Source organism: Eptesicus fuscus, chromosome 13, assembly GCF_027574615.1.
Source record: "Eptesicus fuscus isolate TK198812 chromosome 13, DD_ASM_mEF_20220401, whole genome shotgun sequence".
Classification (NCBI taxonomy): domain Eukaryota; kingdom Metazoa; phylum Chordata; class Mammalia; order Chiroptera; family Vespertilionidae; genus Eptesicus; species Eptesicus fuscus.
Window position 1 is genome coordinate 38,211,715 of NC_072485.1, and position 22,605 is coordinate 38,234,319.

At 42.1% G+C, this 22,605-nt stretch overlaps 1 protein-coding gene across 4 annotated transcripts in view; it reads right to left on the reverse strand.

The window, feature by feature from the left end:
* The window catches only part of ACER3 (alkaline ceramidase 3), a 98,145-nt gene extending 76,568 nt beyond the window's left edge, over positions 1-21,577 (reverse strand). For 2 of the 4 annotated variants that reach the window (XM_054724615.1, XM_008149998.3), the window contains exon 1: positions 21,431-21,577. In XM_054724615.1, coding sequence (XP_054580590.1) covers positions 21,431-21,533 — 103 coding nt within the window. In that variant the 5' untranslated portion in view covers positions 21,534-21,577. Of the gene's footprint in view, positions 1-20,870; positions 21,182-21,430 lie in introns of those variants that run through there. The other 2 variants (XM_054724617.1, XM_054724616.1) reach the window with 2 other exon arrangements.
* Between the last annotated feature and the right edge of the window lie 1,028 nt (positions 21,578-22,605).

Below are 22,605 nucleotides of genomic sequence, written 5' to 3' on the forward strand. Positions count from 1 at the left end.
ACACCCAACCGGAAAAGCAAAATGAAAAAAGAATCCAAAAATATGAAAAATAGTGTAAGGAGCCTCTGGGAAAACTTCAAGTGTATCAACATCAGAATTATGGGGGTGCCAGAAGAGAGAGAGCAAGATACTGAAAACCTATTTGAAGAAATAATGACAGAAAACTTCCCCACCTGGTGAGAGAAATAGACTTACAAGTCCAGGAAGCGCACAGAACCCCAAACAAAAGGAATCCAAAGAGGACCACACCAAGACACATCATAATTAAAATGCCAAGAGCAAAAGACAAAGAGAGAATATTAAAAGCAGCAAGAGAAAAACAGTTAGTTACCTACAAGGGAGCACCCATACGATTGTCAGCTGATTTCTCAACAGAAACTATGCAGGCCAGACGGGAGTGGCAAGAAATATTCAAAGTGATGAATAGCAAGAACCTACAACCAAGATTACTCTACCCAGCAAAGCTATCATTCAGAATTGAAGGTCAGATAAAGAGCTTCACAGATAAGAAAAAGCTAAAGGAGTTCATCACAGCCAAACCACTATTATATGAAATGCTGAAAGGTATTCTTTAAGAAGAGGAGGAAGAAGAAAAAGTTAAAGATAAAAATTATGAACAACAAATACATATCTATCAACAAGTGAATCTAAAAATCAAGTGAATAAAAAATCTGATGAACAGAATAAACTGGTGAATATAATAGAATCAGGGGCATAGAAAGGGAATGAACTGACAATTCTCAGGGGGAAAGGGGTGTGGGGGGTGCGGGAAGAGACTGGACAAAAATCGTACACCTATGGATGAGGACAGTGGGGGCAGGTAAGAGCAGAGGGTGGGGTGGGAACCGGGTGGAGAGGAGCTATGGGGGGGGGGGGAGGGAAAGAGGAACAATTGTAATAATCTGAACAATAAAGATTTATTAAAAAAATAATAAATAAATAAATAAATAAATAAATAAATAAGAAATTTTCCATGAGGCTGCAGGTATGGGTTGAGGGTGAAGTGGTGATACAATAAGAGCTGGTACCATGGGCCCTAACCGGTTTGGCTCACTGGATAGAGCGTTGGCCTGCAGACTGAAGGGTCCCAGGTTCGATTCCAGTCAAGGGCATGTACCTTGGTTGCAGCACATCCCCAGTGGGGGAGGGGGGGCGGTGCAGGAGGCAGCTCATTAATGTTTCTCTCTCATCGATTTTTCTAACTCTCTATCCCTCTCCCTTCCTCTCTGTAAAAAAATCAATAAAATATATTTTTAAAAAAGAAAAGAAGAGCTGGTACCATGGAATCTAAGCCATCTACTTGTGCCATTTAATTGTGCTTCATGGACCTGTTTGGGCTGGGTCTCATTTTTACCAATTTCATTTTATAATATAATGCTGGAGAGAGTGATTACTGGTATTTTTCATTTCTGCTTCTTTGTTGTTGTTGTTTTTTAAATATATATATTTTATTGATTTTTTTTACAGAGAGGAAGAGAGAGCTAGAAACATCGATGAGAGAGAAACATCAATCAGCTGCCTCCTGCACACCCCCTACTGGGGATGTGCCCGCAACCAAGGTACATGCCCTTGACAGGAATCAAACCTGGGACCCTTCAGTCCGCAGGCCGACACTCTATCCACTGAGCCAAACTGGTTAGGGCGTCATTTCTGCTTCTTTGTATTTTCTATATTTTTCCTTCACAAAATTTTGAAGAGTTGAATTATTTGTTTAAGTACTTCCCCAAGTCTAAACTATGAGCTCCATGAAGATTTACCACTCTTTATCCCAGGCTTAATATTATGCCTGGCATACTGAAAGTTATGTCAATATTTGCTGAATGATTCAAAATGTTCTACAATATGAAAGTAATTACTTTCTAATAAGAAAAATGAGAAAATTTGTGTTTATAAGGTAAACCTATATAAACATAACATTAATTTTTTAAAAACACACCACTTACCATAAATAGAGAATGACAGAAAAGGGTATCAATTAATTAACCCTTGGCTTAGTATAATTGATGAAAATTTCACAGAAGAGAAAATATTTGAGTGTGCCTTAAGTGTGACTAGTACTTAGTGCAGAGAACAGTATTCAGGGCACAAATAATACAGACATGTGCAAAAGCAAGAAAGAACATAGTGTGTCTAGGAAAGCATGAGAAGTAACTTATATTATGTCTAAGGAGCAAGTTGTCTCAGGAGATAAAGCTACTAAGATAAAATGAAACTAAGATAAACATAAATAATACGTCTGTGATCTCCCTACCAAACTGTAAAAAGTTTTAATTCCATCCCAGGAAGCAAATGGAGAGCAAATGAGGCAGAGGAATGATAAAAAGACAAGTAACTTTGCCCTGGCCAGTGTGGCTTACTTGATTGGAGCATCTTCCACGCACCATAGGGTCTCCAGTCGATTCCTGGTCAGGGCACATGCCCAGATTTCTGGTTTGACCCCCATTTTGTGTGCATACAGGAGGCAGCCAATCGATGTTTCTTTCTTCCTCCCTCCCTTCCTCCCTCCCTCCCTCCCTCCCTCCCTCCCTCCCTCCCTCCCTCCCTCCCTTCTTCTCTCTCTGAAATCAATGGAAGCCTATCCTTGGGTGAGGATTAATTTTTAAAAAATGACAAGTAACTTTACAATAAACCTGATGATTGGATATGTTAGAAGGGGGAAGATAATTTGACTAATTTAAGATACTTTTCTATGATGAATTCCCAATTGGTTATGCAAAAGGCAACCAAAAGTATGCAGATATGTAATTACTAGAGGCCCAGTGCACAAAATTCAGGCACTCGGGGGGGGGGGGGCGTGGCGGGGGTCCCTTTAGTCTGGACTGCACCCTCTCGCAGTCCGGGAGCCCTCAGGGGATGTCTGACTGATGGCTTAGTGCTGCTGCGGAGGCGCGAGAGGCTCCCACCACCGCTGGTGAGCTAGCCAGCCCTGAGCCTGGCTTCTGGCTGAGCAGCGCTCCCCCTGTGGGAGCACACTGACCACCAGGGGACAGCTCCTGCATTGAGCATCTGCCCCCTGGTGGTCAGTGCGTGTCATAGCAACCAGTTATTCTGCTGTTCGGTCCATTTGCATATTAGCCTTTTATTATATAGGATTATTCATCTGAAAACTAATAAAATGTCAGATGTTAAAAAAGTTACCTGTTTTCTCTCCATAGGAGAAGGGAATAACTTGAAATATGCAGTACCATCACCATAAATATTCCCTACACAGATTTTTCATTATAATTAAATAGGTTCTTAGCATGGTGGCTGGCACATAGTAAGTACAGTACCAATAAATATTAGCTGTTATATTAATACTGTTGTTTTAAATGTTATCTAAAAGGCCACAAAATGAACTAATTTCCCCCTGGAAATCTGTATATTCTTTAACAAACAGTTAGTGGTTCTTTCTTAAAATCTTGGCATGAGCTCTCAGAATTTAAATCTTCCTGGCTGCATAGAGCATAAGGAATTTCATCAGATCTAACTGTTGAAAGAGTTGTTAAATAGAAGAGAAAGTACATAAAACTTTTTAGCAGTGATAGGGAGGTCACCAATGAAGATTTTAAACACGTCTGTGCCCCCCATCGAGTAGGGCCCATTTTCTGAACTAACTAATGAATTATATTTTCTTATTTCCTGCTAAAATATACTCCATTAAAACCTCTGTAAAAAGTGGCAGACTCCAAACAGCTGTATGTTAAATACTGTGTGCGATGAACAAATCTTTTTTAGTAGTTTAGAGCAACCGTTCTCCAACTGTGGTCTGTAGACCCTTTCCGGGTCCTTGAGTTCAACATTATTTTTGTAATACTGAAAGTTATTTACCTTATTCACGGCATTGACATTTGCATTGATGGCATAAAAGCCGATGGTGGGTACAATTGCTGGCACCTTTGCAAGAATCAGGGCAATAACAACCAAACTACACTATAGTCATTGTATTCTTTCCCACCACCATACAGAGTTTTGTGTGTGTGTTTTAAGCCAACTAACAATGCCTTCGATGAAGTATTTTATTTTGAAGTTTTTTAACAATGCCTTTTATTTTGATGAAAATAAAAATGACTAATTGTATTAAATCTCAACTCTTGAGTGCATATCTTTGATAGTATATCAAAAATTTACATGCTAACCAGTTTTGCTCAGTGGATAGAGCATCAGTCTGCGGACTGAAATGGGAATTTTCACAAAGAACTTCTATATACTGAAGTATGACAGTTTTCTCAAGGAAAAGCATTTGTGTGACTGTTTTGAGTTGTGATCTCAACTAGCTGTTTTTTCCAGGAAATGTCATTTTTACTTAAAAGAACTGATTATTAATTTTGGGCATTTGGAAGACGTTTCCAGAGTAAAGTGAGACTGCCACTTTAAGAAAAATAACTGACAGTATTTTTACCAATAATAAAATCCAAGCTTCTGAGCAAAATTTACAATTTTTAAAAACCTGCATCTACCTGTGAGTTTGACAGCTTCTCAATACTTAAAGACTTTTCTGATGAAATCAGAGGTGCTGTATTAATAAATGTAATCTTTTGATATTACACAAATATGTCAACATCTAGATGACTGCTTCAACAGTGAACCAATATTTTCCATATGATTAATGCATGATACTATAAAATCATGCATGGATAAAAATCTATTGAAAGTGCAAGACAGATCAGTAAATTTTAATATAACATAGTACAAAAAGTTCACGGATAATGGTCTCAGGTTCCACATTTCAATCAATTCTAAGACTGCCACTTGTAAATTTTTTTTAACTTAGATGTTTTTTAAAAATATATATTTTATTGATTTCTTTACAGAAAGGAAGGGAGAGGGATAGAGAGTTAGAAACATCGATGAGAGAGAAACATCGATCAGCTGCCTCCTGCACACCTCCTACTGGGGATGTGCCCGCAATCAAGGTACATGCCCTTGACCGGAATCGAACCTGCGACCTTTCAGTCCGCAGACTGATGCTCTATCCACTGAGCAAAACTGGTTAGCATGTAAATTTTTGATATACTATCAAAAAAGAACATTAACAATTTTCTGAAAAGGCGATTATTAAAATAATTCTCCCTTTTCCAACTACCTGACTAAAAGCCTGATTTCTTCCCTTCCCTTCCCTTCCCTTCCCTTCCCTTCCCTTCCCTTCCCTTCCCTTCCCTTCCCTTCCCTTCCCTTCCCTTCCCCCTCCATCTTTCTTTTTAGAGAAAGTGAAAGGGAGGGGGAGAGACGGAGAGAGAAACATCAATGATGAGAGAGAATCATTGATCGACTGCCTCCTGAATGCTTTCTGCTGGGCTTGTGCCCTGATCAGGAATCAATCCATGACCTTCTGGTTCATTGGTCAGCACTCAACCACAGACCCACAATGGCCCGGGCAAAACAACCATTTTTTAAAAATGGGCAAAAGAATTGAAAAAACACATCACAAAAAAAAAAAAAAAAAAAAAAAAAGACATTCAAATGGCCAAGAAGCACATGAAAATGTGCTCAACATCTTTATCAAGCAAATGGTAATTAAAACTACAATGAGTCCAGCCGAAACCGGTTTGGCTCAGTGGATAGAGCGTCGGCCTGCGGACGGAAGGGTCCCGGGTTCGATTCCGGTCAAGGGCATGTACGTTGGTTGCGGGCACATCCCCAGTAGGGGGTGCGCAGGAGGCAGCTGATCGATGTTTCTCTCATCGATGTTTCTAACTCTATCCCTCTCCCTTCCTCTCTGTAAAAAATCAATAAAATATATTTTAAAAAATAATAAATAAATAAAACTACAATGAGTCCAAAATGAATAAAATTAAAAAGAATGACAATACCAAATGTTGCTGAGGATGTGGAATGCCCAAAGCTTCCATGATGGAAATGAAAAATGGTACATCACTTTGGGAAAGTCTTGAAGTTCCTTATAAAACTAAATATAAACTAATCCTATGACTTGGCAATTCCACTCCTAGGAATTTACCCAAGAAAGATGAAAACATGTTTACAAAAAGACTTGCATAAGGATGTTCATAGCAGCTTTATTCATAACTAGTGCCCCGGTGCACAGATTCGTGCACATTGAAAATAAATTAATTAGAAGGTGGCCGGTGGGGAGGGATTGGGCTAGATGGGCCAGACATGCCCTGGAGCCAACCTCCCCCAGTCCTTCCCTGACCAGCAGCACCTGGGGCAGCGCTGAGGCTCCAAGGGCATTTGCAGAGTGAGTAGGGTCCCTCCGGAAGGTGGGGTTCCTTCGGCTACCTGCAGGGATCTGGCCAAAACCAGCTCTCCAATATCCCTCGAGGCATCTGGGATTGCAAGAGGGCAGTTCTCGGGTGACACACCCCAGAACTGGGCTCCCTCCTCTCTGGTTCCGGGGTGCATCACTCGAGAGCTGCTGCCGCCAAGTCACAACAGCTTGGCAACTCCTGTGTTGAGCGTCTGCCCCCTGGTGGTCAGTGTGTGTCATACCTACTGGCTGGTCGGACAGTCAGACGATCACTTAGCCTTTTATATATATATATATAAACTAGAGGCCCAGTGCACAAATTCATGCACCAGTGGGGTCCCTTGGCCTGGCCTGTGGGATGGTGCCTAAACCAGCTCTCTGACATCCCCCGAGGGGTCCTGGATTGCAAGAGGGCACAGGCCAGGTTGAGGGACCCCACCAGTGCACCATCAGGGCCGGGGAGGGATGCCGGAGGTTGGCCAGCCAGGGAGGGACCGCAGGATGGCTCCAGGGCATGTCCAGCCCATCTTGCTCAGTCCTGATCGGCCAGACCCCAGCAGTAAGCTCACTGCCAGTCAGAGCGCCTTCCCCCTGATAGTCAGTGCACGTCATAGCGACTGGTCAACTGGTTGACTGTCTGCCCCTGGTGTTTAGTACACATCATAGTGACTAGTTGACGGGTCGACTGTCTGCCCCCTGGTGGTCAGTGCACATCATAGCAAGTGGTTGAGCAGTCTTAGCATATCATTAGCATACTAGAGGCTCAGCGCACGATTAAATCATGCGGGTAGGGTCCATAGGCCTAGCCTCCTGCGATCAGGGCCATCTTCTACCTGTTCGCCAGTCCCCAGGCCCAATGCTGCCTCCGCCACCGCCACTGAGCTGCCAGGCTGTTGGGATCACCAGCTCATCCCCAGCCGCTGCCACTGCTGCTGGAGCTTGAAGCGCTGACGAAGGGGAGCACGGCAGGGGAGCTGGGTGTCCGGGGTGTCCGAGGCAGCCCCTCTCAGCGGCCGCCCCCCGTGCCTCTCAATGGCTGGATATGCCACCCCAAGTCCCGCCCCCCAGCCTCTCGCCACCCAATCGTGGGCATAGCGGAGTGATGGTTATTTGCATATTACCTTTTTATTAGGTAGGATTACACTTTGGTTGAACGGCCAACCAGACGACTGGACACTTAGCACATTATTATATTCATAGTAGTCAAAACTGAAAACAGCCCAGATGTCCATCAATAGGAAAATGGATAAACAATCTATACTAATAAAAGCCTATGTGGGCCGAAACTGGTTTGGCTCAGTGGATAGAGCGTCGGCCTGCGGACTCAAGGGTCCCAGGTTCGATTCTGGTCAAGGGCATGTGCCTTGGTTGCGGGCACATCCCCAGTAGTGGGTGTGCAAGAGGCAGCTGATCGATGTTTCTCTCTCATCGATGTTTCTAACTCTCTATCCCTCTCTCTTCCTCTCTGTAAAAAATCAACAAAATATATTTTTTTAAAAAAAGCCTATGTGGTCGTCACGCCCTCACGCCGCAACAAGCAATCACTAGGAAGCTGCGTGTGCGAGGCGCACGTGGGTGGGCGGGGACTTGACCAGGACGTGCAACGGGGGAGCGGATGGCGGCTGCCACTGCCCAGGGCCGGCCTGAGGCTCAGGCAACGAGGGCCAGGCTGAGGCTCAGGCAAGCTGCAGTGACTGTGAGGGCCGAGGCTCAGGCAGCCTTACGGCCGGCAGTGGCAACAGCAGAGACATGATGGGGGCGTCGCCTTCCCCTGATTGCCAGGTCGCCTCCCGCAGAGGGAGGCCAGAGGTAGCAGCAGTGAAGGGGTAATGGGGTTGATACCTTCCCCTGATCATCTGATTGCCTCCCACAGAGGGAGGCCAGACTGCAGCTTAGGACATCCCCTGAGGGCTCCCGGGCTGTGAGAGGGGGCAGGCCAGGCTGAGTGACCCCCCAATGCATGAATTTTTGTGCACCGGGCCTCTAGTCTATGATAATATTCATACAATGAAATACTACACAACAATTAAAAGGAACAAACTACTGACACAATAGTATAAATAAAACTCATTTCTTACAAACATGAATCTTAAATGGATAAGTAAAAGTTTTAAAATATTTTCAATTTTAATTTCTAATACAGTAAATACCAACATATTTAATCACAGAGTTCTTCAGGATCCTCAATACTTTTTAAATGTGTAAAACGGTCATGAGTCCAAAAAGCTACCTCTGATCTAGTAAAAAAAAGTTGAATATGAGCATGCCCTACAATCTAGCAATCATACTTCTAAGTATGTACTGAAATTCTTAAACATATGTGTGTACCACAAGATGTACAAGAATGTTCATAGCACTATCTGTAATAGCAAAAACGTGGAAACAAAACATCCAATGATTGAGGAATGGCTAAATCAATATCATACAAATGGAATTCTAAACAACATAAAAATAAATATCCATACCCAACAACACAAACAATTCTCAGGAACATGCATGATACGAAGGACCACAATTTGAGTGAAAAAGCAAGTTGCAGAAAACTATATATAAGAAACAATTTTACTTAAAATATAAAACAAGCAAATCTAAACAGTATATATATTTTTTTCTTTATTGATTAAAGTATAACATATGTGTCCTTATTGCCCCATTGCCCCCCACTCCTCCCACTCCTGCCCTCACCCCCCTTGTTGTCTGTGTCCATTGCTTAGGCTTATATGCATGCATACATGTCCTTTGGTTGATCTCTCCCCTTTACCCCCACCCTCCCCTACCTTCCCTCTGAGGTTTGATGGTCTGATCGATGCTTCTCTGACTCTGGATCTGTTTTTGTTCATCAGTTTATGTTGTTCATTATATTCCATAAATGAGTGAGATCATGTGATATTTATCTTTCTCTGACTGGCTCATTTCGCTTAGTATAATGCTCTCCAGTTCCATCCATGCTGTTGCAAATGGTAAGAATCCCTTCTTTTTTACCACAGCATAGTATTAAACAGTATCTTTTTAAGAATGCATAAGTGGTTACCCTGGCCAGGTAGCTCAGTTGATTAGTGTCGTCCCCAGTATGCCAAGGTTGTGAATTCAATCCCTGGTCAGGGCACATACAAGAATCAACCAATGAATGCATAAATAAGTAGAACAACAAATAGATGTTACTCTCTCTAAAAATCAATAAATATATTTTTAAAAAGAATGCATAAGTGGTAAAAATCTAGGAAATGATAAACACTAAATTAAGGATAGTAGTTATCTCTGGAGAAAAAGGAAAAGATGGGATCAGGGAAGGGTACACAGGGGATAAATGTTTATTTAATGACTGCTCTTAACCAAAGAATAGTCTTTCTTTATCCAGGTCAAAATTCTCTTCAATTGCCAGGCTTTAGGTCTGACATTCCTAGAGTAGTGAAAGAACAAAGAACATAGATCTGATTAGCAAGACTAATTGAATCAACGCCAGTGATCAAAGGGATCAGACAACAAAGTAGACAGCCCTCTTGTCTGCTTTAAAAAAGAGAGAGAGAGAACAGTGAGGGCGGAGGTATAACTGCTATTTGGCAGGTAATATTTCATTTTGGGAACACTATCTTATCTAGAATCTCTCTCTATCATTTTGTGTGAATGAATAAATAAGTGAATATCAGCCATAAAAACATAAGGGCAGTACCTAGATTTTGACATGCATAATTTTGGCGTTCTGTTTTGTTTTCAGGCTCTATCCAGTCTATCCACTAGCTGTTAAAAGCACCTTGCTCTGAAAAGTTAAAGATCTTTAAGAGCAAGAGTACACACCTATAATGAATCAAAGATTTTTCTAGCTCTGCAACTAAAATATTTCAACCTTGAAGTACTTACTTTCATTGAGTCTCAAGAGGACAGTATAGGGATAATAAAATTATGCTCATAAAATTCTTCGAAATATTCACATAGGAGAAACATAACCTTATTATCTTCTAAGAATAATAAGGTATGGTGTAATTTGGTATATTCTTGAGATTAAACCACAGGAAATCAAAATTGCTCAAAACTCAACTTCAGACACTGGTTCAGTTATCTATTGCTGAATAACACCACCTCAAAACTGCATGGCTTTAAAAAATAATTTAGTACTAGTAGTATACAATTAACACTATACTCATTAATGCTTATATGAGTATAAGTATTTACATAAATAACCTGTATTGGCAGGAATCCAGTATAAGTCGTGAAATTAGGGAGTACAAGGAAAAGAAGGAAGGAAGACTGAAGACTTTAGAATAAATTGTATACATAATGAGCTACAACTACACATCCACCAGAAAAGCGAAAATTAAAAAGACTGACATCAAATGTTGGCCAGAATGTGGCTCAAACGCTGTGAATGTAAAATAGTACAACCACTTTGGGAAAAGATCTGGCAGTTTTCTATTCTGTGACCCACTTATTCCAACCCTAGGTACTTACCCTATGAGAAATGAAAACAAATGTTCCTAACAGCTTTATTTATAACTAGAGGCCCGGTGCATGAAAATTCATGCACCAAGAGGGGTCCCTCAGCCCGGCCTGCACCCTCTCACAATCCGGGATCCCTCGGGTAGGGTCCCTAGGCCTGGCCTGAGATCAGGGCCTATCGGGGCTTTCCTTCCCCGGGCTGCAGGAGCTGGCCCGACCCCCGCTGCTGCCACTGCTTGCCATCTGTGCAGCGCTGCCCCCCCCTCCCCTGCCACTGGTGGCCTCCCTCTGCAGGCAACAGGCTGGGGTGCAATGGCTTGGCTGGCCTGGGCCTCCCTCTTTCTTTGCTGGGGGGCGGGGCCAGCTCTGCGAGGTGCCATCTGCCTACCTGATCACCCCTAACCACTCTGCCTGCCTGCCTGATTGCCCCTAACTGCTTGCTTGGGGGCGGGGCCAGCACTGACTTCGGCTGGTCAGCTTCCAGTCGTTACTGGTCATTACGACTCAGAATTTTTATATATTAGGATTGCCAAAACCTAAACATAGCCAGGTATCATCAACAGCAAAATAAACAAACTGTGGTATATTCATACAATGGAATACTATTCAACAATAGAAAGGAATCACTAATACATGCAATGACATAGATGAATCTCAAAAACATTATGCTGAGGAAAAAAGGCTTACACCGAATAGTTAATACTATATGACTCCACTTACATGCAGCTCTAGAATAGGCAAATCTAACCTATGGTGGTGGGAAAAAATCTGAACACTTTTGCCCCTAGGGATAAGGTGGAAAGTGGAGGTGGAGATTAACAGGGAGGGGGCATGAGGAACTTTCCTTTTTGATGGTGAAGTTCCATATCTTGATAGGGATTTTGATTACAGATGTATGCATTTCTCAGAATTCAGCAAATATACACTTAAAATTTGTCTATTATACTAAATATAAATTTTACATCAAAAGGGAAAAACAAATAATTGAACTTTAGTGATATGCTGAAGTTAAATGTCTGAAATTTACTTTGAAATGTATAAAAATAAATAAAGTGAAGTGCTAGATGGAGAGAGGAATAGATAAATGGATAGAAAAAGTGATAAAAATAGATATAGTAAAATGTTAATGGTAGAATCCAGGTAGTAAGTAAACAGTTATTGATTGCAAAATTCTTCCAACTTTGGTGTATGTGTGAAAATATTCATTTTTTTTAAAGGGATTTTCACGCTACGATTAGAACTTGGCCTTTATCCCTCAGTCAATAGAAAGTCTTCAAAGGAAAACAGAAGAAGAACCTAATTCTGTAATGAGATATCAATCAAGACTTAAAGAGGTATCCACTGATGAGAGAATGTAGGTAGCTACAAATGACAAAGGGAACAGTGCAAAAGCAATTAGGTGAAGGTTGTGTGGCACACTAGACACTCCAAATGACCTTCCCACTGAAAACACCTAAAAATGCTGGTATATTCACAATATATTCAAACATATGAAAGAGAAGGAAGAAAGGAGAAGGAAAGGAAGATCTACTAAGGTGAGGAGTCAAGTAAGAGACCTCCCCAAATAAAGGTTTAATCTCCCCACCCTACCAGCTCTGAGGCCTTCCAAATGACTGAATGAAGTCCAACCACATTTTTGAGAGTAATCTTTAGCTAAAATCAACTGACTATAGATCTTAACCATTTACAAAATACCTTCACAAAACTCCTAGATTAGTATTTGATTAAATGCCTGGATACTACAGCCTAGCCAACTTCACACATTCAGCAGATAAGGAGACCACAACTATAACAGAGCATGATTTATTTTTTTAAAACTTATTTTGATTCCAATTCAACTAATATTTATTGAGCACCTAGTTTTTGCCAGGCACTGCACCTGATTGTGCTTTCACATATATCATGCCATTTAGTTCTCATGACCCTACCAAATATCATTATTCTAATTTTAAAGAAAATAAACTGATACAAAGAATGATTAAGTGATTTGCCCAAAGTCACAAGATTCAATGGAACAAAGTTCAGATAAAATCCTTGATTCTGACTCCAAGTCATTATATCATGTACTTTCCCCACAGTAGAACATGTAGGACTTCCTTGTCACCATAAACTACTTTTGCTGTCTTTTTTGGGGACCATTTTTCAGGGTCCTAATATGTTTCTTCAATACCTTTACTTCTTTTAAAATGCTCGTTTGCACTACCTAAGTCTCCAGGTGAGATTTTTTTCCACTGACTGGGAAACAGTTGATAAAGGGACAAGGGTAGAACCCAAAATCGAAGGAACAACTTATAACTTTAACCTCAAATAATAATGCACTGGGTAAGACTTTCATAAATGTTTATTATTCTATGTATTCCAGCTCAATAAAGTTCCCCAAATTACCATGAGGTATTTGTTTCCTTATTTACCCACCTGTTAATTACTGTTCTATTTTTTAAAAGTCAATAGTTTCTTCCAATATGTGCTACCAAATGACAATTCTTCCTAGTTAATATCTGGAATGACCTGGGTAAATACTAAGTCACAATTAGACTTCAAGTATTACTAAACTCTATTAAACTATAGACTTCAGTCTAAAGGTAAGTGAAAACTTTCTGAAATGAAAAAGTAGTTACATCCTGGCAGCTTACTCAGTTGGTTATAATGTTTTCCCAATACACCAAGGTCGTGGGTTCTATCCCTGAGTACGTACTAGTGCAAGAATCAACCAATGAACGCATAAACAAGTAGAACAACAAATTGATTTCTCTCTCCCTCTCTCTCTCTCTCTCTCTCCCCTTTCCTCTCGCTCTAAAACCAATTAATAATTTTTTAAAAGTAGTTCAATTTTAAGTTCAGGATAATCATTTTCAAGCCATCCTTCACATACAGTGTTTTCAGCCTGTTGCTGTGTGAGGTAGGGAATGAACACCTAACTTGGTTTTCAAAGTTAGAAGCCTAGGTTCCAGTACCATCCCTGTGAGTCTGAACAAGTCATTATCCTTTTGAATTTGGTTTCCTTACATGCAAACAGGGATAATATCTACACCTTACAAGAATAAAAGAGTTAAAAGTGCTTTTTGAACTGTAAAGCCTTGCTTCTCCAAGTATAGTCTCCAGACCAGCAGCTCTGGAATCACCTGATAGCTTTTAAGAAATACAGAATCTAAAGCCACATTCCAGACCTACTGAATCAGAATGCACCTTTTAACAAGATCTCTAGATAAATCACAAGCACATTAAAGTCTGAGAACCACTGCTGCAAAGCATTCTATATATGTTAGAGATCTTCACCATAAAAAAATAGTTCATTAGGAGCTCTTTTGGTTCTGAGCAAGTCCTGTGATCTGGTAATTCATTAACAATATAATTTCACCACTAATTTGCAACATAATCTTGAGTAAATCATTTCAATTCTCAAGGTCTTTCTCCTTATAAGTAAAATGAGATTAAACCACTATTCCCAACCTGAGGCCCCTGCACCTACTAGGGTCTGAAAAAGTGGTGATGGAGAGAAAGAAGATAGTATGGTAGTCTACAGCATAGCTTTGGAATCAAATGGCCTGGGTCACTTACGCTCTGCCACTTAACAGTGTGTAACCTGGGGGAAGTTCCTTAACCTTCCTAAATTTCAATGTCTTCAACAGCAAAATTAGAATTAATACCTACCGCAGAGATCAAGCAGTATACCATACGATCACAAATGAGTGCTCTGCTAGGTAACTTTTTCAGGGCGATAGAAACAGTTTACATCTTTACTAGGATGACTGCACAGATGTGTACACCTATCAAAACTTTTCCGACTATACACTTAAAAAGGATGCATTTTATCATAAGTAAATTATACCTAACAAAGCTAATTTGAAAAGTAAAACAGAGAGACAAAAAAGAATGCACTCCAGAGTCAGATTGTGTAAACTCAAATCCTCACTTTGCCTCTTGCTAAGTGGAAAACTGCACAAATTATTTAACCTCTCTGTGCCCTAAATTTCCACATCTACAAAATAGGACTACTAACAGAATCTAACTTAAAAGCGTTGTTTTAAGGATTCTTAAGAGATAATATACACATAGAGCTTTATATATTAAGTACCTTAAGAGATAATATACACATAGAGCTTTACATATTAAGTACCCTCCAATGTTGGCTATAATTATTTCTATTGGCTATTTTCAATATTTCCAAAATCATGTTTCTCCATAAATAAATGCAATGAAGACATTATGTGGTTCTGCTTTGGATTTATATCAATTATATCAATACATTAAAGTAATCAGTGACTACATCTCATATAGATCAGTATAGAGTGATAACAGTAACTAGATCTCCTTTGACAGTTACACATGCCTTTGATCAATTTAAGTGAATATATTTAATTAATTAAAATATATTAATAATTATAATGTATATTAAAATAATAAATTATAATTTATGTAAGAATAATAAATTCATGTGTTCTAAGAAAAAAAGTAGTAAAAGGCTGCTTTCTAATGAAAAGGTTAAATAGCTGCTATGTTACCATATGATCCAGTAATTTCAATTTGGGGTCTCAAAGAGATATCTGTACACCCCTATCATGGCAGCCCTATTCACAATAGCCAAGAGATAGAAGCAACCCATGTATCCACTAACAGAGGGATGGACAAGCAACATGTGGTATGTGTGTATATACACACATACATATATACATAGAATGGAAAATTGTATGTATAAATTTTGAAAAGAAGGAAATCCTAACATATGCTACAACATGGATGAACCACAAGAACATTATGTATGCTAAGTGAAATAAGCCAGTCACAAAAAAGACAAATACTATATAATTCCATTATCTGAGGTACCCTAGATAGTCAGAGACAGAAAGTAGAAGAGTGGTTGCCAGAATCTGAGGGTGATAAGGGAATGGGGAGTTGTTTAATGGCTGTAGAGTTTCAGTTCTACAAGATGAAAAGAGTTCTAGAGACTGGCTGCACAGCAACGTGAATATACTTAATCATTTTTAAGACTTAAAAATGTCTAAGATGGTAAATTCTGTGTATATTTTTCCACAATAAATCAATAAACAGCTGGTGTGGTAATTCTTCCATCACTGACACTGTAAAGCCTTTATGCTTTAAGTTTTTAATAAGCACCCTTTCTTTGCATTCTAAAGAACCACATACAGACGTCCATCACTGCACTTGAAACAACTGACAGTCTTTGACTTAAAAAATTAAATTTAAACCCTTTTGTGCACTGAATTTGGCCCTTCATTTGCCCTTCATTCTTCAGTTGACTTATGATGCTTTTGAGCTCTAAGTCAGAGGCAGTGTTGCTTGCCTGTCAACAACCTTGGGAAAAAGACCGTCTTTCTTATATTGACAGGATGTCTCCTCTGCCAGCCCATGGGAGCCCAGGACCAAAAGAAGCCTGAACTATGCTCACTTACTTGAGGCTACAGAGAAGATAGTGGAAAGGGGCCTGAAAAGAAGAAAAGAAAAAGAAAGGCAGCAATGAACTCCAAGAAGCTAGATGCCTTGAATGGCATAAGTGTATGGCAGAGGCAACTGGCTAAAGCATCTCTGGTCTTGCACTACAGTGGTAAGGAAAGAAAGACCCCTTTACCCTAAATCTAAATAAATCCCATAACAAAGGTCTAAAGAGTAAGGGTTGCCCTACTTTTCTTCTGCCAAATTCCTGTGAATAGGATGGGAAGAGGGGCAGCAAACCTGTGAGAAGGGACAGCACCTACCTAGCTTTTATAACCCCTATAAACCCACAATTAGAAATTAAAAAAATAAATTTTAGCCCTAGCCAGTTTGGCTCAGTGGATAGAGCATTGGCCCGCAGGCCGATCGATGTGTCTCTGTCACATAGATGTCTCTTTCCCTCCTTTCTACTCTCTCTAAAAATCAATGGAAAAATATCCTCGGATGAATATTAACAAAACAAAAAAAAATTAATTCTAGCTTTATGATAAATAAACCCTCCTTCATGATATGCCAATTCTTGGACATTCTTCTTTCAAATGTATTTTTAGTAATGCATTTCCCTTGAGAATAGGAAATGCCCAGTTGAACTTACCTGTTCATACACCTACTGGCTTGTTAGCTACCTTTAATAGAGAGACAGTCTTCACATAGTTTTGTATTCTGAGTCAGTGACCAAAAAGGTGTTCAACAAGTACTTGCTGAATAAACAAAACATTCAGAAAAGTTTTTCACTAGGTAATTCTCCTCGAAGACCATAATTAAAGCATAGAATTCACTTCCATTTCCCTTTAGGTAATATTTCTTCCATGAAACCAATAGCACCTGAAATTCCACTTCCTGTAGACTGCATGTCTTGGTAGAAAGAGCTGTCAGACCTATATTTGAATACAATTTCTGCCATTTATAGCTGTATGATGCTGAGCAAGTTACTTAACTTCTCTAAGACTTGGTGTCCTCATCTAAAAAATGGGAATAACACCACCTTCTTATTACCTACTAGGAATGTTTTAAGGATTAGAAATGCACACGCAGTCTTCACTTTACAAGGTTCTAACATGCACATATTTCAGTTACCACAGTATATTAACAGTGAGTAATTAAATACACTACAATGTTGCGACCAGCTCTTCAGTCCACAAATCACTACGTAAATAATAGGAGCACATCACCATCAGTGATTAACCAAGTCACTTCTTTTGAATTCTGTTGGTGAACTTGACAAAATAAACTATAAAGAAACAACAATCAGGCTATTGGAGGACTTCTCATCAGCAACAATAAAAGCCAGCACACATTGGAATAATATTTTCAAAGTTCTGAGAGAAAATACTATGACAATTCACCAAGGCAAAGAAAAACATACTCATTCCATATCAGGAGTTATAAGACAAGAGGGCAGGCACTGTTCTTCCTCTTGATAAGTTCTTTTACAAAAAAACCCAAAAAACATTTTAATTCTCATTATTTTAAACTATAGTATACTAAATAAATATTAATTTACTTTTTCATTTCTCTATATATTTATAATCAATAAAAAAAGGTTTACAGCCCTAGCCGGTTTGGCTCAGTGGATATACAATTTTGACATCTTTATTTATTTATTTTATTGAGAGTATTACAGATGTCCCCCATTTTCACCCTTTTGCTCCCCTCCACCTGGCTCCCACCCCACCCCCGTCCTTCCCCTGTCTATTGTCTGTGTCCATGGACTATGCATATATGCATATAAGTTCTTTGATTAATCTCTTCTCACCCTCTCTTCCTGCCTCCCTCTGAGATCTGTTACGACAATATGTTCCATGCTTCCATGTCTATAGTCCTATTTTGTTTGTCAGTTTATTTTGTTGTTTAACAAGAGTTTTAAAGGTCACAGAACAATCATAAATTTTCCCATTAGTTTTGCCAGTTTTAACCTTCATGGTCATTTATGTTGCCCCGCACTACATTGCAAAGTGAGGACTGCCTGTACCTATAACTTTTGGCACAGCAAGGTGCTTATTATTTCACAACTAAAGAGAAACCCTCTGCCTTTCCCTGGTCCTTACAATCTGCTCAAACAGAAAACAAATTTGAATTGAACTTGGCTAATGTTAAGAAGATAGCTTTCGGGAACCGTTGCTATATCTGAACATGCAATTCCCCCAACTCATCTTTATGTTATCCAAAATACACACACCCCAATCCTGAAAGATAGGCTTCTTAAACAGTTATTCAGTCTGTCCTTTGTGATAGTATACTATTTTATGCTTATCCTCATCCCTTGCATGTGGGGACAAAACAATGAATGTGACAGAAGTAATATGGCATAGTAGCTCTAGAGTCAGACCTCAACTTGAATACTACCTTTACACCACTTTTGCAACCTTAGATAAGTTACTTCTTAGAGCTTCAATTTCTTAATCTGTGAAAGGAGGATAATAATACCTTCTTTTTGGAATTGTGGCAAAGTTCAAAAGAGATAACATATATGAAGTGCTTAGGAAAGTGTGGTATATAGGAGGCACTTAGATATAGCTATTATCACCATTATTATCCTATCCTAACTAATAAAAGAATAATATGCAAATTGACCATCACTCCAACACACAAGATGGCTTCCCCCATGTGGTCAAAGATGGCTGCCCCCATGTGGACACAAGATGGCACCACAAGATGGCCAGCAGGGGAGGGCAGTTGGGAGGGACCAGGTCTGCAAGGGAGGGCAGTTGTGGGCGATCAAGCCAGCAGGGGAGGGCAGTTGGGAGCGATCAAGCCTGCAAGGGAGGGCAGTTGGGGGAGATCAAGCCTGCAGGGGAGAGCAGTTAGGGGTGACCAGGCCTGAAGGGGAGGGTAGTTAGGGGTAAACAGGCTGGCAGGGGAGTGGTTAGGGGGTGATCAGGTTGGCAGGCAGAAGCGGTTAGGGGCAATCAGGAAGGCAGACAGGCGAGCAGTTGGGAGCCAGCAGTCCTGGATTGTGAGAGGGGTCCCAGATTGGAGAGGGTGCAGGCTGGGCTGCGGGACACCCCCTCCCCCCCGTGCACGAATTTCATGCACCGGGCCTCTAGTCCTTAATATTTCTATCATTAATGTAAATATTAGAATAATGATAAAGTTGTATTTCTTTTAAAAATATCATTACTAATCAGTATATTTTTCAAATATCAAATTCTCTTATTCCAACACATGATACATACCCACCACTTGACCTCAACTTCCTCAAGATTTTTTTCTCCCAAGGCACATGTGCAAAGGGTGGCCAACATTCACTCATTCTCTTCTTGCAACCCTTGATTCCTATGTCAAAACCCTCTCTGCAGTCTGCTCAGAGTTTCCTCTTCTGAGGAAACTAAGAACTAAGGCCATTTCCCATTTCCCAGAGCTATCTGCCAGAACCGTAGTATCTTGCTCTCTCATAGCTCACATGACTTAACTGTCAGTTTTCTCTTTTGATTCCAACCCTTGGTTCTAAACTGAGAGTCATTATTACCTATATTTACCCATAAAGATGCAAAGAACCTAAAGGCCAACTAAAGCCAACCCCTTTTCTCTACTAAACAATTCCGCCTAAAATATTCACATGAGTTAGTGGAGCAATGTCTGTTTTAAACACTTTCAGTGACAGAAAGCCTTCTACCTTACAAGGCAGCCCATTCCAAGATCCTATCTTTAGATAAACAGTTGCCTTAGGTTAAAGCAAAATCTCTCCCCCTTACAGTAGTTTCCACTCACAGGTGCTAATTCCACATTACAAGGAAATACAGAAAGTCTAATGCGCTATATGACAGCTCATCCAACATGTGAAGACCCCTGAGTTTCTCTTCCATTTCCAGTTCAGGAAGCACGGTTTGACGTCCCTTCCCTCGTGGGCCTCCTCTGGACCAGGTATGGGCTTGCCAACATGATCTAACAACAAATCGGGAAAGCCCTTCCCTTGCCAACATTTAGACTGCTAAGCACTTACACTGCAAATGATCCCTTTGCCCATATTCTTTCGCTATTAAGTAAAAAAAATATTAATTTAGACCAGCAGTTCAGGAAAATTCTCAGCCTAAATCGTGGTATAAAGGGAATGGTACTAAGTCCTGGAAACGGCAGCAAGAGTTCTCTTTTCTTTTCCTCTCTTTCTTCTTTTTGCTCTTTCTTTCTTTCTCTCTTTCTTTCTTTCTTTCTTTCTTTCTTTCTTTCTTTCTTTCTTTCTTTCTTTCTTTCTTTCTCTCTCTCTTTTTTTAACTTAGCCAATGACTGGGAACAGAATTAAGTAGAATGAGCTGGCATGAAACCCTTGCCTCTCTTCTACAAGCCAAATACACATGCCTGGGAGAAGCACCCAACAACAATGGGGAAGGTTAGCTAAAAAGACTTTGCTTCATGTCCTGAGAAAGGGAATCAAGTGAAAAGAAGGAAGTAATAGCCAAAATATAGTCTCTGTACCTAGCCAGAAGCAGGTGACTGAAGAAGTATCAAACACTGTGCTCTCAAAACAAGACCGAAGTAAACAACAGAAAAATTAGTGGCAGCATTTTTCCGGGGCTCTCCTAGCCTGGCAGGAATAAACTATCTGGGGACACACACACACACACACACATACACACACACACACACACACACAGGAAAAAGCCCGAGGGGCCAGTGGTGCCTGTCAGGGGCAGCAGCTGAAGGAATAGGCTGCCCCCGAGTCCTCGGAAAGTGCCATCCGTGGGAATAGTGTCCCCAGGTGACCTCTAACCCTCAGGCTGCGGGACAGGAGGCGGAGTGGAAGCGACGTGGTCCCTGGTGCTCTCGGGAGCCTGGCACCAGCAGGAAGGCACAGACTAACTGGGTGCTCTGCCTTCCACTTCTGGTGCGAGGAGGTGGTTGGACAGTTGTCCTCAGAGGGCAGGGGAGCTCTGGTGCTTGGAGACATCCTAGGTGGCAGGGGGACGGGGGTGGCGGGCGGAGACCCGACCCTGGGAAACCGTTCGCCGGAGGGGATCGAAGAGGTCTAATATTCACAGAGAAAGGGGAAAGCGAAGACTTGAGGGTTCTCACCTATGGGGGAGGGGAGGGTAAACGAAGATCTGTTCCCCTCTCCCCGGCCCCGACGGCGGCGGCCGCCACCGTGGGAGCAGGTGTCGCCCCCACCCCCTAACCCGCCCAGACCCCAGCACTCCTCGGCGACACACCGGCTCCCTCTCCTCTCTCTTCATCCGCAGCTTTTCCGTTCCTGCCCCGGCCCGGGCTCCCACTCCACCCCCCGGGGTCGGGCCTGCTGCCTCCCCGGCGGCCAGGTCCGCCCTCACCCTTCCTCAAACGGCGTCTCCCCCTCAGCCCCGCGCCCTCTCCCCCGCCCGCCCGCCCGCCCGCCTCAGGCGCGGGCCGGGGAGGTACCGCACTCACAGAACTCGGCGATGTACCAGGTCACCGCGTAGTTCTCCTCGCACCAGTCCAGCGTGGAGGTCGTAGGGCCCCAGTAGCCCTGACGGTCCGCGACCGGAGCCATCACGCGCGCCGCCGCCGCCGCCGCCGCCGCCGCCCTGGCGCTCCGCTCGCTGCTCTCGACTCCCCGGACTCCCAGGCCTGCTCCCGCCCCGCTCGCGCGCTCCCCGAGCCCCGCCCTCCTCCCCGAGGGGCGGGGCCCGGCGCTGTCACTCACACAGTCCCGCAGGGAGGCCCCGCCCCCTGGCGCCGCGAAGCCGCCCCGCCCCGCCCCGCCCGCCAGCGCCAGAACCCCTACCCGAGGGCGCCAGGGTTATCCTGCCCCCTCCTCCCCCAGGAAAGGGTGTGATCGCGAAAGGCAGGGGGCGGTGACAGGGTCAGCCTGCCCCGCCTCGACACGCCCTTGGCTGTAGGTTCGGGGTTCCTCATATCCTGGAGGCGGTTTTTTGTCAGGATGTGTCTGAACCTCCGTCTCTGTGTGTGGTTTGACTTATTTGGGACGGAGGTGGGAAGAAGCCTTCAACCAAGCCCTGGCTTGATAAAACCTGTGCAGAAATGCACCTCGGTATCTTCCTGTGGCCGCAGGCCTGAAAGGAGCCCAGGAACAGAACACTCCTAGCCCCCGAGGTTCCGCGGAAATACACTCATTTTCCGCTGAAGGTATATAAGCAAGTGTCTCTTGGAAAGCAAAGGGGAAGGGCAACAACAACCCTGGGCTGGGGGGAAAAAAAAATTAAAATGGGCTTTGAGATCCTAAAAGAGAATGTGGCCCAAAGCAGGAAGAATTTACCTGCTTCGGTTTGGAGATTCCAAGCCAGAGGTTTCTATCCTCTAATTATAAGTGTGCCATACTCTCCAGGCAACCAACAGCCTCCCCTACCTCCAGCCGCAAGACTCAATACTTGACTGAGCTGCTGGAGGGATCTCTTTTTTTTTTTCTTTCACATTTTACCATGTAATCGCTTTTTTTTTTTAAATTTCTTTATTGATTAAGGTGTCACATATTTGTCCTCATCCCCCCATTCCCATCCCCCACCCCTCCCCATGGATGCCCCCACCCCCCTGTTGTCCTTAACCATTGGTTAGGCTTGTATGCATGCACGCAAGTCCTTTGGTTGATCTCTCCCCCCTACCCC